A 12479-nucleotide genomic window follows, 5' to 3' on the forward strand; every position below is an offset into this window, starting at 1 on the left:
TTAATTATATCAAAATATGCCCCATGTTAAAATTACAGGAGCAAATTTAGGAGATAGACTTCTCTTCATATTTCTATCATCAAGTTTAACAATATGCTGGTTTATGTAAAACTTCATTCCTCATTTCCAAGTGCCAGCACATTACAGTATTTGCAAAGCTTGTGGGAAACCAAGACTGGGAATCCAAGCACACAGCTGCTAATGTCTTTGAGAAAGGCTGATCATCATCTCACTCAAAACGAACAAACAGTTATCCTTAGCACAGAAATATAAAGAGGATCAAATGTTCTTTTCAAATCTATTTTGCACTTAAGACCTTAAATAACATCAGTTTTTAAGTTATAAATTATCTACATTATCTTATGTGAGACTTCAAATTAATAGGAAAAAAATCTTCCACACAATATGTTCAATACTATAGCATACTGTATTCAAAGTAGATTCAACAATTACTGAGCACCTATTCAGTGCCCTTAAGCAGCTTGTAGATGAGAAACAAATAGTTATATACATAAAATAAGGGCCATAGAAGAAATTCGTGCAAGTTTCAGTGTTGGCACTTCATTGGAGGAGTCAAGATGTCACAGCAAAAGAGGTATTTGAACTGTATCTTAAAAGATGAAATTTAAAGGGATTCACCAGATGGATGGAAGAGCACAGACACAAGCTAAGAGACTGAAACAACAAGTGTTCTTATAAGCACTGCCTGCTCTCAGACACCCTGCACACCCATTTTCTCATTCTCATTTCAGCTGTAATCTGTCTCCCCCTTTAAACCAATAAACTCCATGAAAGCAGAAACCAAGTCTGTCTTGTTCTCTTGTTCATGCTGTGTTTTCAGTGCCTACCACAGAGCATCATATAATAAACCTTTATTAGATGAATGAATGGACAAATGGGCAAATGAAAGAGACATTAAACCAGAAGTGGCCTGGTATCCCCGATTCACTGTATACAAGAGGGGAAGAAAGTAAAATGCTAGAAGATAAAAAAAGTAAGGAAGGCTCAGATATGATAGATTTTGCTACTGATACAAAGGTGTTTTTTTTTTAAATAGATTCAATGGCAAGTCATTAAAATATCTTCTATGCAAATCAATTTCTTTATCAGCAATATTTGTATAATTACTATACTATGCAATCTTTTCCATTGGTATAGCTAATACAGATGTACCTTTATTTTCTAGAACATTGGCTTTTAAACTTTTTAAAAGCACATTTTCAAAGAGAATCTTATCTTAAAATTCAATATAAAAAAGAAAAGGGAGATCCACTCTGGTTGAAGCAGAGGCAGGCAGGTAACGCAGGCAAAAACCTCTGCCTTCTCGACCCAAGCTGCCTGTGAGGAACAATAGATCAAAAGCTACTGGCCCTGAACAGGCCAATATCTAAAGATAACTTCTTAAATGGAAGAGTCTTTAACCACATATGTTTTAAAACTGTAATAGTAACTGATTCTTTTACTTGATGGTTAAATATAAAAATAGCTTTAAAATCTGCCATCTGTCTCTCTTTCTATTAAGAGATTAAAACTTCTCACTTTTCTCTGATGACTAATGTTAGAAGGCACTGTAAATAATCATTAGCCATTTAAAAAGTATTTTATTCCAAAAAGTAGGTTAAATCACCTGAAAGAAGGTCTTGCTTGTGTGATACAGTAAGTACTACACAAAAGCAGAAGACTTGGGGACTAGTTTTAGCAGTCCCCTTAACTGGCCATACAACCTTGGTCAAGTCATTTAATTAATGTCCTCTAATACCTTACTGACCTTGTTGATAAAATGAAGTGGTTGGAGTTACTATTGGATTTCAAATTTTTATGGCCACATCTCAAAGTAAGAAATACACTTTAAATCTTGACCTTGTATTGCATTTAATTAATAAAATGTTAGTTGTGACCCACTAAATTAAGTTTCTCTCTCACAGTATGATCCATAATTTGAAAAACACTAGGCATATAATTTATATGGCCCTTACTCCTCTAAAATTATGGAATTCTAACATCAAGATATGTGGCTAAGATCATAGACATATCTAGAATGTCAAGCACATGGTAGGTTCTCAATCATCATTTAATTGTCTTTTACTGTGTCAAGGAGAAATTATTTGAATATTTAAATTAAATTAAGTAATTGTAATTACTTAAAGTATTTGGGGCACCAATTCCTTCCATAAATCTTCCCTAATTCCTTTGAATTTCTATCATACATCATCTGTGCCTTTCTTGTTATAGTCTACTAAAAGATGATACACATAAACCATATAGTAAATAATCAACAAAAATTAACATAAATTGAGCATTTATCGGACACTGCTGTAAGTATTCAAAGTATAGTAACTCATTTCTTTCTCACACTCTATGGTTAAAGTACAGATGGAGAAACCTAGTCTCAGGAAGGTCAGTGAACCAGTGAGTAACAGAGGCAGGTACTCTGAATCCAGAGGCAGGACCTCTACCTATCAAGTAACTATGCTGGTCCCAATAAGGGTTAGTAATGGATGTCCACTTTCTATTTCTATATAGATATATCACTGTAATATATATATATATATATATACACACACACACACACAGATATCACTGCATATATAATCCTGATATTAAAGAAGCAAAATATTTGATAGAGATCATATTTCTCCCTTTTCTGTAACTTCTATATCACCATACTGTATGCTAAGAACATGTTTTAAATGAATGAAATACAGTGTGGGTGTGTGTACATCTGTATGTCCATTACATAAACACAAAATTTTGTAGGTAGACTTAGTATTTTTTTCATTTCATGCTTACTCTAACAGAACCTAAAATTGTAATTAATGTCTGAGGATTAACTCATTATTAATATGCACAAATAAGATGTCTATAAGACTACCCAGTATATTTATTATGATTCTAGCTCTAATAGTAAGTGGGATTTGCTTGATTTGTCCTGGATCTAACTATGTTGCAGTTTCATTAAGTGCTTACATTTATTTGGTAAATAGTCAAAGTTTGGTGGGTTACATGAATTTAAAACATGGCTAATAACCCCAATTTACTCAAATCACAAGGATTCTGTTTTTTCATATTGACAAGTGGGACATCGGTACAAGAGCTTTATTGAAAAATCTCTCTATGGCTGATAATAGCCAGGCATGAAAATCTGTACTCTCTTCTCTGCCATGTTTGTAGGGTAAGTTGAAAGAAGAATAAATAGATAATTGAACTAATGTCATGTTAAAATACTATTGGCATGTCAAGTCGCTCTTTTAATTGCAGAAGTGGAGTGGTAAGAATGAGAAACAACGGACAAAAATTAAAACAGCTAAATAAGAGGAAGCATCACAAATAAATCTTGAGACAAAGAAAACCTAACCTTCTGGGCAGTGTATAATCTTTAAAATTCTCACTTGATTAAGTATCAATAAATAATAATAATAAATTAACAAAGTCACCATTTAAGATGAGTCTGGCATGGATAGCCTTTTAAAATGGAAACAATCTACATAGTTTTGGGTTAACTATGTCCTCTCCAGGCATTTCCATATGTATGTTCATTATTCAACTACATACCAGGAGTACCAAACTGGATGCAATTTTCCAGAGTCCTAACATAGTCAGGCTCACTAAATTTAATTACATGAAGACTATTGGCTTTTTCCATGTTCTTGATCCATTTATTAGCCTGACCTTGAGGATCTATCATCAGAGGCCACCTTCTTGCATTCCTGAAAAGGACAAGAAAGACGATGCTGATCAGGCTGTGACTTGTTTCTATTCTATTTAATCATATACACATCACTTTCTTAAAATTTCTCTCACGATGATATTTTACTTTTTAACTTATTATAAGCAATTACATCCTTAAAATAGAGACATTTAGATTGAGTGGGCTATCTGAATGGCAACTACAGACATCATCCTGCAAAGGTAACACAAGTTCTTTTACCCTTTTTTGGAAAATTATAATCTCTACATGTTAAATTGTGCTTTTGAAAATATTTTACTACTCTTGCTAATTATGTCACAATGACAACCATCAAAAGGACTGGGTTGGAAATGAGGAGACTCCAGTTCTTCACTAGGCCCTGCCATTAATTAATCATGTGACCTTGGGCAAGTCACTTCATTTCCTTCCTCAGTCTCTACTTGCTATCACAATAGGGAATGAGAAAAGATTGGCACATTGCATCTCCCTCTCTGAAATCTAGACCATTGAAGACATAATGGTCTTTAAAAAAGGTGAAAAGCATAATTATGTCACCTAATCTTCATGATAGCCAGGGACACTTAAATGCTAACACAATTGTTGACCCAATCTTTGTTTCAAACACGTGTATATTTAGTGTCATATATGTAGTTCATTACATATTTCCCTAGTGATTGTGAGCTTCTTGTGGGCAGGAATATACTCTGTGAAGGTTAGAGTTTTTGCACTATGGAAGAGCTCATACTTATTGCTTTATTTTCCCTCACATCACCCCTTTTGTGATTAGAACAAGAGCAGCACCCCATGAGGAACCCAGTTTATTTTTCAACGTGTGGTGGAGTCACAGAAGGATTAATCAGTATCTGCCATCATCATATGATATCCAACCACATAGCTTTCTGCCTTGTGTGAAATGTAATCAGCAAGAAGATAACTATTGTTTTTCTTTCTCTTAGAAGTTTTGATAAACACAAACCATAGTCCTGGGTGATTTTCTAAAGATACTGTCATGCCCTGCAAAAGAGAGCAGGGCAAATTCACAGACAGCATCAGAAGAGCAGGAGGAGAAAATAAGGTAACTGACGCAAAAACAAAACAAAATAAAAAAAATCCCTCCAAAATGAAAAAAAAAAGGGGGGGTGGGGAGGGAATGGGACACGATAATATGTTAAGTTTACTCTCATTGTAACATGAATTTAGAATGTCATAATTTGTTCCCTAAAATAAAAGTAATCATATTCTCCTAGCAGTTATCAGTTAGAGCCTGATACAAAACATGTAGCTTAAATGGTAAAGAAAATAGTATTGTTCTCCAATATCATCATTATATCATATGTTAGTCTACTTGGGCTGCCATAACAAAGTACCACAGACCAGGCGGCTCAAGCAACAGCAATTTATTTTCTTGCAGTTCTGGAGCTTGAAAGTCCAAGACTAAGGTGTCAGTAGGTTGGCTTTCCCCAGAGGCCTGTCTCCTTGGCTTGCAGACAGCTGCCTTCTTCTTGTGTCCTTATATAGCCTTTTCTCCATCCAAGAGCTCCTGGTATCTCTCTCTCTTATAAGGACACTGGTCCTTACTGGATTGGGGCCTCACCCTTATGACCTCATTTAACCTAGTTACCTCCTTAGAGGACCCGTCTCCAAACAGTCACATTGAAGGTTATGGCTTCAACATATGAATTTGGTGAGGGCGCGGGGGGGGGGGGAGGGGGGGCACAAAATTCAGTCCGTAACATTAATTATGTGTAGAAAGAAAAAAGATCAAAAGATTAATGTAATATCTTAGATGTATTCAACTAATGAAAAGAGAAGCATATGCCTAATGTTGAGGTCAGCTAAAACAAGGGTCTGGTTGTAGAAGAAAGCAAAGCAATCCACTTGTAACTGAATGTATATTCTGCCAGCCACATGCTGCAACATTTTACTGTACCCCAGACTAACTGACAGCTATCTGATTCTGTAAACAGCTTGCTTTGAGATAGTTCTCAGTGCAGGGGCTCCATCTAAAGAGAACATGATAAAATGTAGAAAACAATACCCTCACTGATGTGCCTTTTGTCACTGTAAGCCCCCTGTGACTGTGCTTGAACAATCAGATAATTTTTTTAGAGTGTGGTTTTTGTCTTTAAAAGGGGCCGTTTTTTCTAGCTCATCACTACTTTTCTGTGGCTGCCACTCTGCAGGACAGGAGTAGTCCTGGCTAGTAAATAAAGACTCACAATTTGACCCAATTCAGTTTCTAAGGTGGTCTTTTCTTGCACTTTGGACCATGACACCTAAGAAACTAAAGGGAGAAGGGAAATTAGAAATAAAAAATTAAAAATATATAAAAGTTTTTACTCTGTCACATTTTGAAAATATTTGTAAGTTTGTAGGATTATGTGTTAATGTCAAGCAGCACTTAAGTTTCCCTAAAGAAATTAAATTACTCACTCTTCCTTCTATTGCTTCCCCATTTTTTTTTTTAGCCATGATACCCATGTTGAATGCTGTTTTTCTGTCCAAGATGGTCTTCTTCCCCATCTTTTCATGTTCAAGTCCTACTCATGTTTTAAGAGCTCAAAAGCTATATAGTCCACAAAGCCTTTCTCTGACCTTCTTTAGCAATGCGTCCATATTACATTTGTGGTACTTTCATATAATGATAGTATTCTATTATGGTAAATTCTATAATTCCTTAGCTGCATCACACAGCTAAATTATATATTCCTTTGATGGAAGGGTCCATGCTAATTCTCTATTCTTGTTTTTCTAGATCAAATAAAGTTTGCATTCCATAATCTACTGATGTGGAAATGACAAAAATATCTGGCAAACACCATACAAGTTAAATCATTCTAAAAACTGAAATTCTCTAAGAGGTTATCCTGCATAGAAAATATTAATACTTGTCCAATGAATAGCACTTCAAAATCAGATGAAAGGACTTTGGATTCTGATCAAGGCTAACCCTATTATAGGCTATGTCTTCCACTGATTACAACTAAACATCTTGGACAAAAATATAAAAAGCAACTACTTGCAGGTTCTAAAAAGTAAATAATAACAAGTACATGGGAGAAAAGTTAAAAACTTGAAGAATGACTTGCAAGGGATAGTGAGATTCCTAAGGTTTTCTTCCTTTCTTTTTATCTTCTGATTTAATGAGAGAACTGTGAATCAGGCACAGGGAGCATAAACTCAAACTTAAGAACAGAGAAAATGACCATACATGAGCCAGAAAGTATGGGGGTAAGTCCATATGTTTTCATTTTGTTTTTCAATTTTTCTCTCTTTTTTCTGTTTTACCTCTACCCCAAGGTTAACTCCACTCACTGAACTGCATTCCTACAGTGGAAGCAGCAGTGGTACAGTTACCTAAAACACTAATCAAAAACCCATCCCTCTGGATAGAAGAACTAGGGAATGATGCCTCTCTTGTGCATAGAAAGTAAGGAGAATCCAAGTATTTTTCTCTCTTTTTTCTTGCCACTTTGCCCCAAGTGCTAGCATGAAGTTGTGCGATAGCATGGGGATATAAAACTCTGAGAGAACTCCATCATTTTGGCCAGAAAAAATATAGGAAAAGATGCCTATGGAATATGAAAAGTGTAGGGGAAATCCTGATGAGGAAAGACCTGAAAATAGGACTTCCCTAGTTCCCTAGTTCTCTGAACGAACAGATATAAGCTCTGGGCTCCATACCCAAATTAGGCTTTGAACAATGATACAAATCCAAGTCCCAGACTAACCCCTGAGTAATGCATGATGAGGAGCAGATCCAGACAGCATAGCAAAGGCTTTCAAATCTGAACTGGCAATGGAAACATCACCCATAGATGGAAAGACAGAAATTGTGGTCAAAACCGAATTGAGTCATTTAACTGCTAAAGCAAAAATCAATCTTATCCAGAGGATTTTAACAGGATCCTTGAGTCTCATATTCAAAATTTGCGGAATAAAATCCAAGTTTACTTGACATTCAAAGAATAGAATGTGGCTAATTCTCAAAGAATAAGGATGTTGAGATTATCAGAAAAAAACCTTTAAAGCAGATGTTATAATCATCCTCCATGAGATAAAGGTAACCATTTTTGAAATAAATCTTAAAATGGAGAGATGTTCTCAGCCAAAAAAAAAGTGGGGGGATAAAAAGAATTTTAGAACTGAAAAATGTAATATCTGAAATAAAAATTCCACTGTATGGGCTCAATAGCAAAAAGGAGATGAGAGAGGAAAGAGTCAGGAAATCTAAAGACAGATGAATATAAATGGCCCGATTTGTATAGCAAAGGGGAAAAAGATTCGGGGAAAAAATGAACAGAGCCTCAGAGACCTGTGGAATAATAAATATTAAAATGTTTAACTTTCCTGTCATCAGGGTCTCAGAAGGAGAGGAGAAAGAGATTCATGCATAAAACATATTTGAAAAAATAATGGCTAAAACTTTCCCAAATACAGTAAAACACAGAAAACTCGGCAACCTTCAAAAAAAAGAAACTCAAAAAAACCCACGCCCAGACACATCATAATAAAACTGCTGCAGTGGGCCCAGTGGCTCACACCTGTAATCCTAGCATTTTGGGAGACTGAGGTGGGAGGATCACTTGAGCCCAGGAGTTCAAGACCAGAGTGGGCATTTGCGAGACCTCTACAAAAAATAACAGAACTTAGTCAGGCCTGGTGGCACGTGATTTTAGTACCAGCTACTCAGAGGCTGAAGAAGGAGGACTGCTTGAGCCCGGGAGTTTAAGGTTGTACTTAGCTATGATGGCCCCACTGCACTCTAGCCAGGGTAACAGAGAGAGATCCTGTCTCCAAAAAAACAAACAAACCAAAAAAAAACTTTTAAAAACCAAAGATTTAAAAAAAAAATTTTGAGAGCAACCAGAGAACAATGATAGATTATTCACAAATGACAATTATTCAAAAGGCTGAAGATTTCTCATCAGAAATGATGAAGCCAGAAAACAGTAGATCAATTTTAAAGAGCTAAAAGAACTATCAACCCAGACATCTATATCAACCAAAAATATCCTCAGGAATAAAGGTAACATAAAGAAATTCTCAGATGAAGGAAACCAAAATAATTTGCCAACAGACCTGCTCTAAACAAATGCTAAAATTCTGCAGCCTGAAGGGAAATGATACCACAAAGAAACTTGAAATTTTAGAAAGAAAGAAAGAATAATGAAATGGTAAGTATTGTAGTAAATATAATAGATTATTTCTCTACTCTCTGATATATGTGTAAATGTTGAGATAAAAATATTAACACTGTGAGGAGGGGGTAGTTTCAATATTTGCTGTATTAGTCAGAGAAGCAGAGCCAGGACGGTACATATATATTTAATTGAAGAGGTAAAATTACATACATATATTTTATTATGAAGAATTGGCTTACACACTTACGATGGCTGAGAAGTCACAATCTATTGTCTGCAAGCTGGAGACCCAGGAAAACTGATGGTGCAATTCAGTCCAAGTCCAGAGGCCTGAGAACCAGGGAGCCAATGGTGTAGATCTCAGTCTGGGTGCCGGAAAGGAGATGAGACGGCCCAGCTCAAGCAGGCAGGAAGGAACTAAAAGGAATATGTTTCTCCTTCCTCCAACTTTTGTTTTATTTAGCCTCTCAACAAACTGGATGATGCTCACCCACACTGGGGAGGGCAGTCTACTTCATTGAATACACCAATTCAATGCTAATCTCATCTAGAAACACCCTCACGGACACACCCAGCAATAATGCTTATTCTAGACATCCCATGGCCAGGCAAGTTGACACATAAAAATTAACCATCGCATATGCACACACATAATACATATAACTACTTCAACATAATCAGGGAGGGTAAAGGGATCCATATGGTTGCAAGGCTTCTATATTTTAATTGAAATGGTAAAACAGTAACTCTAAGTAGATTGTGAAAATTTGTACTTAAAAAAATGTATAGTGAAAAGCCAATAGATAAATGAAAATGGAATACTAAAAATAGTGGATTATCCAAATAATCCAAAAGAATGAGAAATGGGGAACAGAAGAACAAAAAATCAGATGAGAAAACAAAAATAGTAAAAGTGCAGATCCAAAATCAACCATATCAATAACTATATCAAGTGTAAATTGTCTAAACACACTAATCAAAGGAGAGAGTTTGTCAGATTAGATAAAATAGAAGATCCAACTATATACTTACTATCCACAAGATACCCACTTTAAATGTAATAGTATAGTTGTATTAAAAGTAAAATGATGATAAAGGATATGCCATGCAAACACTAGTCAAAAGAAAGCTGGACTGGACATAGTAATATCAGAAAAAGTAGACTTCGAGAAAAATTATCAGGGATCAAGGGGGACATTACATAATGATAAAAGGGTCAATTCATCAAGAAGACATAGTCTTTTAGCTGTGTATGCAACTAACAACAGAACTCCAAAATAAATGAAGCTAAAACTGATAGAACTGAAGAGAAAATAGAAAAATAGCAAGGATATCAAAGACATGAACAACATTATCAAGCAACTCAACCTAATTAACATTTTAAAAGTCCTTCACCTAATAATAGCAGAATACATACTTTTTCAAGCGCACATGGAAAAACATTCAGAAGAACAGGTCATATTTATGCCATAAAATAAAGCTTAAACATTTTAAAAGCAATTGGAATCATATAATGTATGTTCTCTGAAGATAACAGAAATAAATTAGAAATTAAAAAACAATAACAGGTACCCTAAAAATATCCAAATATTTGAAAATTAAACAATATATTTCTTAATAACTCATGGACCTAAGAGGAAGTCTCAAGAAAAATTAGATAATATTTTAAAGGAAATGAAAGTTAAAATAAAACGTATCAAAATTTGTGCTATGTAGCTAAAACAATACTTAATGGAAAATTTATAGCATTAAATCTATAGATTAGAAAAATCTAAAATCAGTAAGCTAAACTTGTATCTTAAGAAACAAGAGAAGTAAAAGCAATTTATACCTAAACAGGCAGAAGAAAGGAAATAATAAATATCAGACCAGAAATCAGTAATATTGAAGACAAAAAAAGAATGGAGAAAAACAATGTAACTAAAGGCTTGTTCCTAGATAGGATCAACAAAATTTATCAAACTCTAGCCAGATTGACCAACTACAAAGACACAAATTACCAACAACAGGAATGACAGAAGAGATTATCATTATAGGCCATACAGACATTAAAAGGATGATAAGGGAATACTACAAACAACTCTATGCCCATAAATTTGATAACTTAGATAAGATTGACCGATTTCTTGAAAGATAGAAACTAACAAACTCACATAAGAAGAAACAGATAACCTGAATAAGACCCATTACTATTTTAAAAATTGAATTCATAGATAAAAACCTTTCAACAGAAAAAATTCCAGGCATAGATAATTTCTTTGGTCATTTCTAACAAAGATTTAAGGAAGAAATAATTCCAATTGGGAAAGATGTCTTCCCAAATCCTTTTATGAGGCCAGCATTACTCTGCCACCAAAACCATACAGACATTACAACAAAAGCAAGCACAGACTATGAACATAAACGCAAAAATCTTCAACAAAACATTAGCAAATGGAATCCAGAAATATATAAATAGGAAAATAGATCATAACCAAGTGGAGTTTGCTCTAGGAATGAAAGTCTGGTTCAATATTTTAATATCAATCAGTATAATTCATTATATTAACAGAATAAATATAAAAAACTCTAAGATCAACTCAATAGATGCAGAAAAAGCATCTGATAAAATTTAACATCCATTAATGGTAAAACCTTCAGCAAGCCAGGAATGAAAGGCAGTGTTCTTCACGTGATAAAAAGGATGTACATAAAACCTACAACTAATACCACACATGGTAAAAAAGGACAGCTTTCCTTTATGTTTGGGTAAAAGGCAACAATGTCTGATTTCATCACCCTTGCTCAACATTATACTAGAAGCCCTTGTCAGTATAATAAGCCAAGAAATAGAAATAAAAGGCATATAGATTAGGAAGTAAAAAATTAAACTGTCACTAATTGCAGACAGCATGATTGTCTATATAGAACATCCCAACAAATCTACATAAAAGGTCCTAGCACTAATAAATGAGTTTGTCAAAGTTGCAAGGTAGGAAGTCAATATTAAAAAATCAATTGCTTTCCTATCACTAGCAATAAACAATTGAATAAAATCTTTTAAGTATCATTTATAATAGCACACAAAAATTAAAAAAAAATTCTGACTATAAATCTAACACCAAAACACTGATGAAAGAAATCAAAGGTGGCCTAAATAAATGGAAAAATATACTGTGTTCATGGATTAGAAGTCTTATGAAGTTGTCAGTTCTTCCTAAATTGATGTGTAGATTCCATGCAGTCCCAGTCAAAATCCCAGGAAGATCTTTTGTAGATATTTTAAAACTGATTCTAAAACTTATATTGAGAAGTAACAACTAGACCAATCAATCTTGAAAAAGAACAAATATAAAGCTTCAATAATCATGGCTATATTTGGTACTTACATCAACATAGACAAAAAGGACAATGGAGCAGAATAGAGAATTCTGTAATAGATTCTCCTGTGTATGGACAACCAATTTTCAACAAAGATGCAAAGGCAATTTGATAGAAAAAGGATACAAACTGTGCTAGAACAATTGGATAGCCTCCCCGGCCCACAATCCTTATGTATGTTGGGGGGTATCTATGTGTAGTTACACAGAGATGCTCCATACCCAGTTAATAACTGTATCAAACTTATTTTCCCTCAAAACAGTCTCCATGTAACTTCTTTTTTTATT

General features: G+C 34.5%; 1 protein-coding gene across 1 annotated transcript in view; it reads right to left on the reverse strand.

Annotated features, from left to right (window-relative positions):
• The window catches only part of DNAH7 (dynein axonemal heavy chain 7), a 255045-nt gene that overhangs the window by 73174 nt on the left and 169392 nt on the right, over nt 1-12479 (reverse strand). Inside the window, exon 46 of the mRNA XM_012776948.2 lies at nt 3553-3707. Coding sequence (XP_012632402.2) covers nt 3553-3707 — 155 coding nt within the window. The remainder of the gene's footprint in view (nt 1-3552; nt 3708-12479) is intronic.

Source organism: Microcebus murinus, chromosome 8 (genome assembly GCF_040939455.1).
Source record: "Microcebus murinus isolate Inina chromosome 8, M.murinus_Inina_mat1.0, whole genome shotgun sequence".
Classification (NCBI taxonomy): domain Eukaryota; kingdom Metazoa; phylum Chordata; class Mammalia; order Primates; family Cheirogaleidae; genus Microcebus; species Microcebus murinus.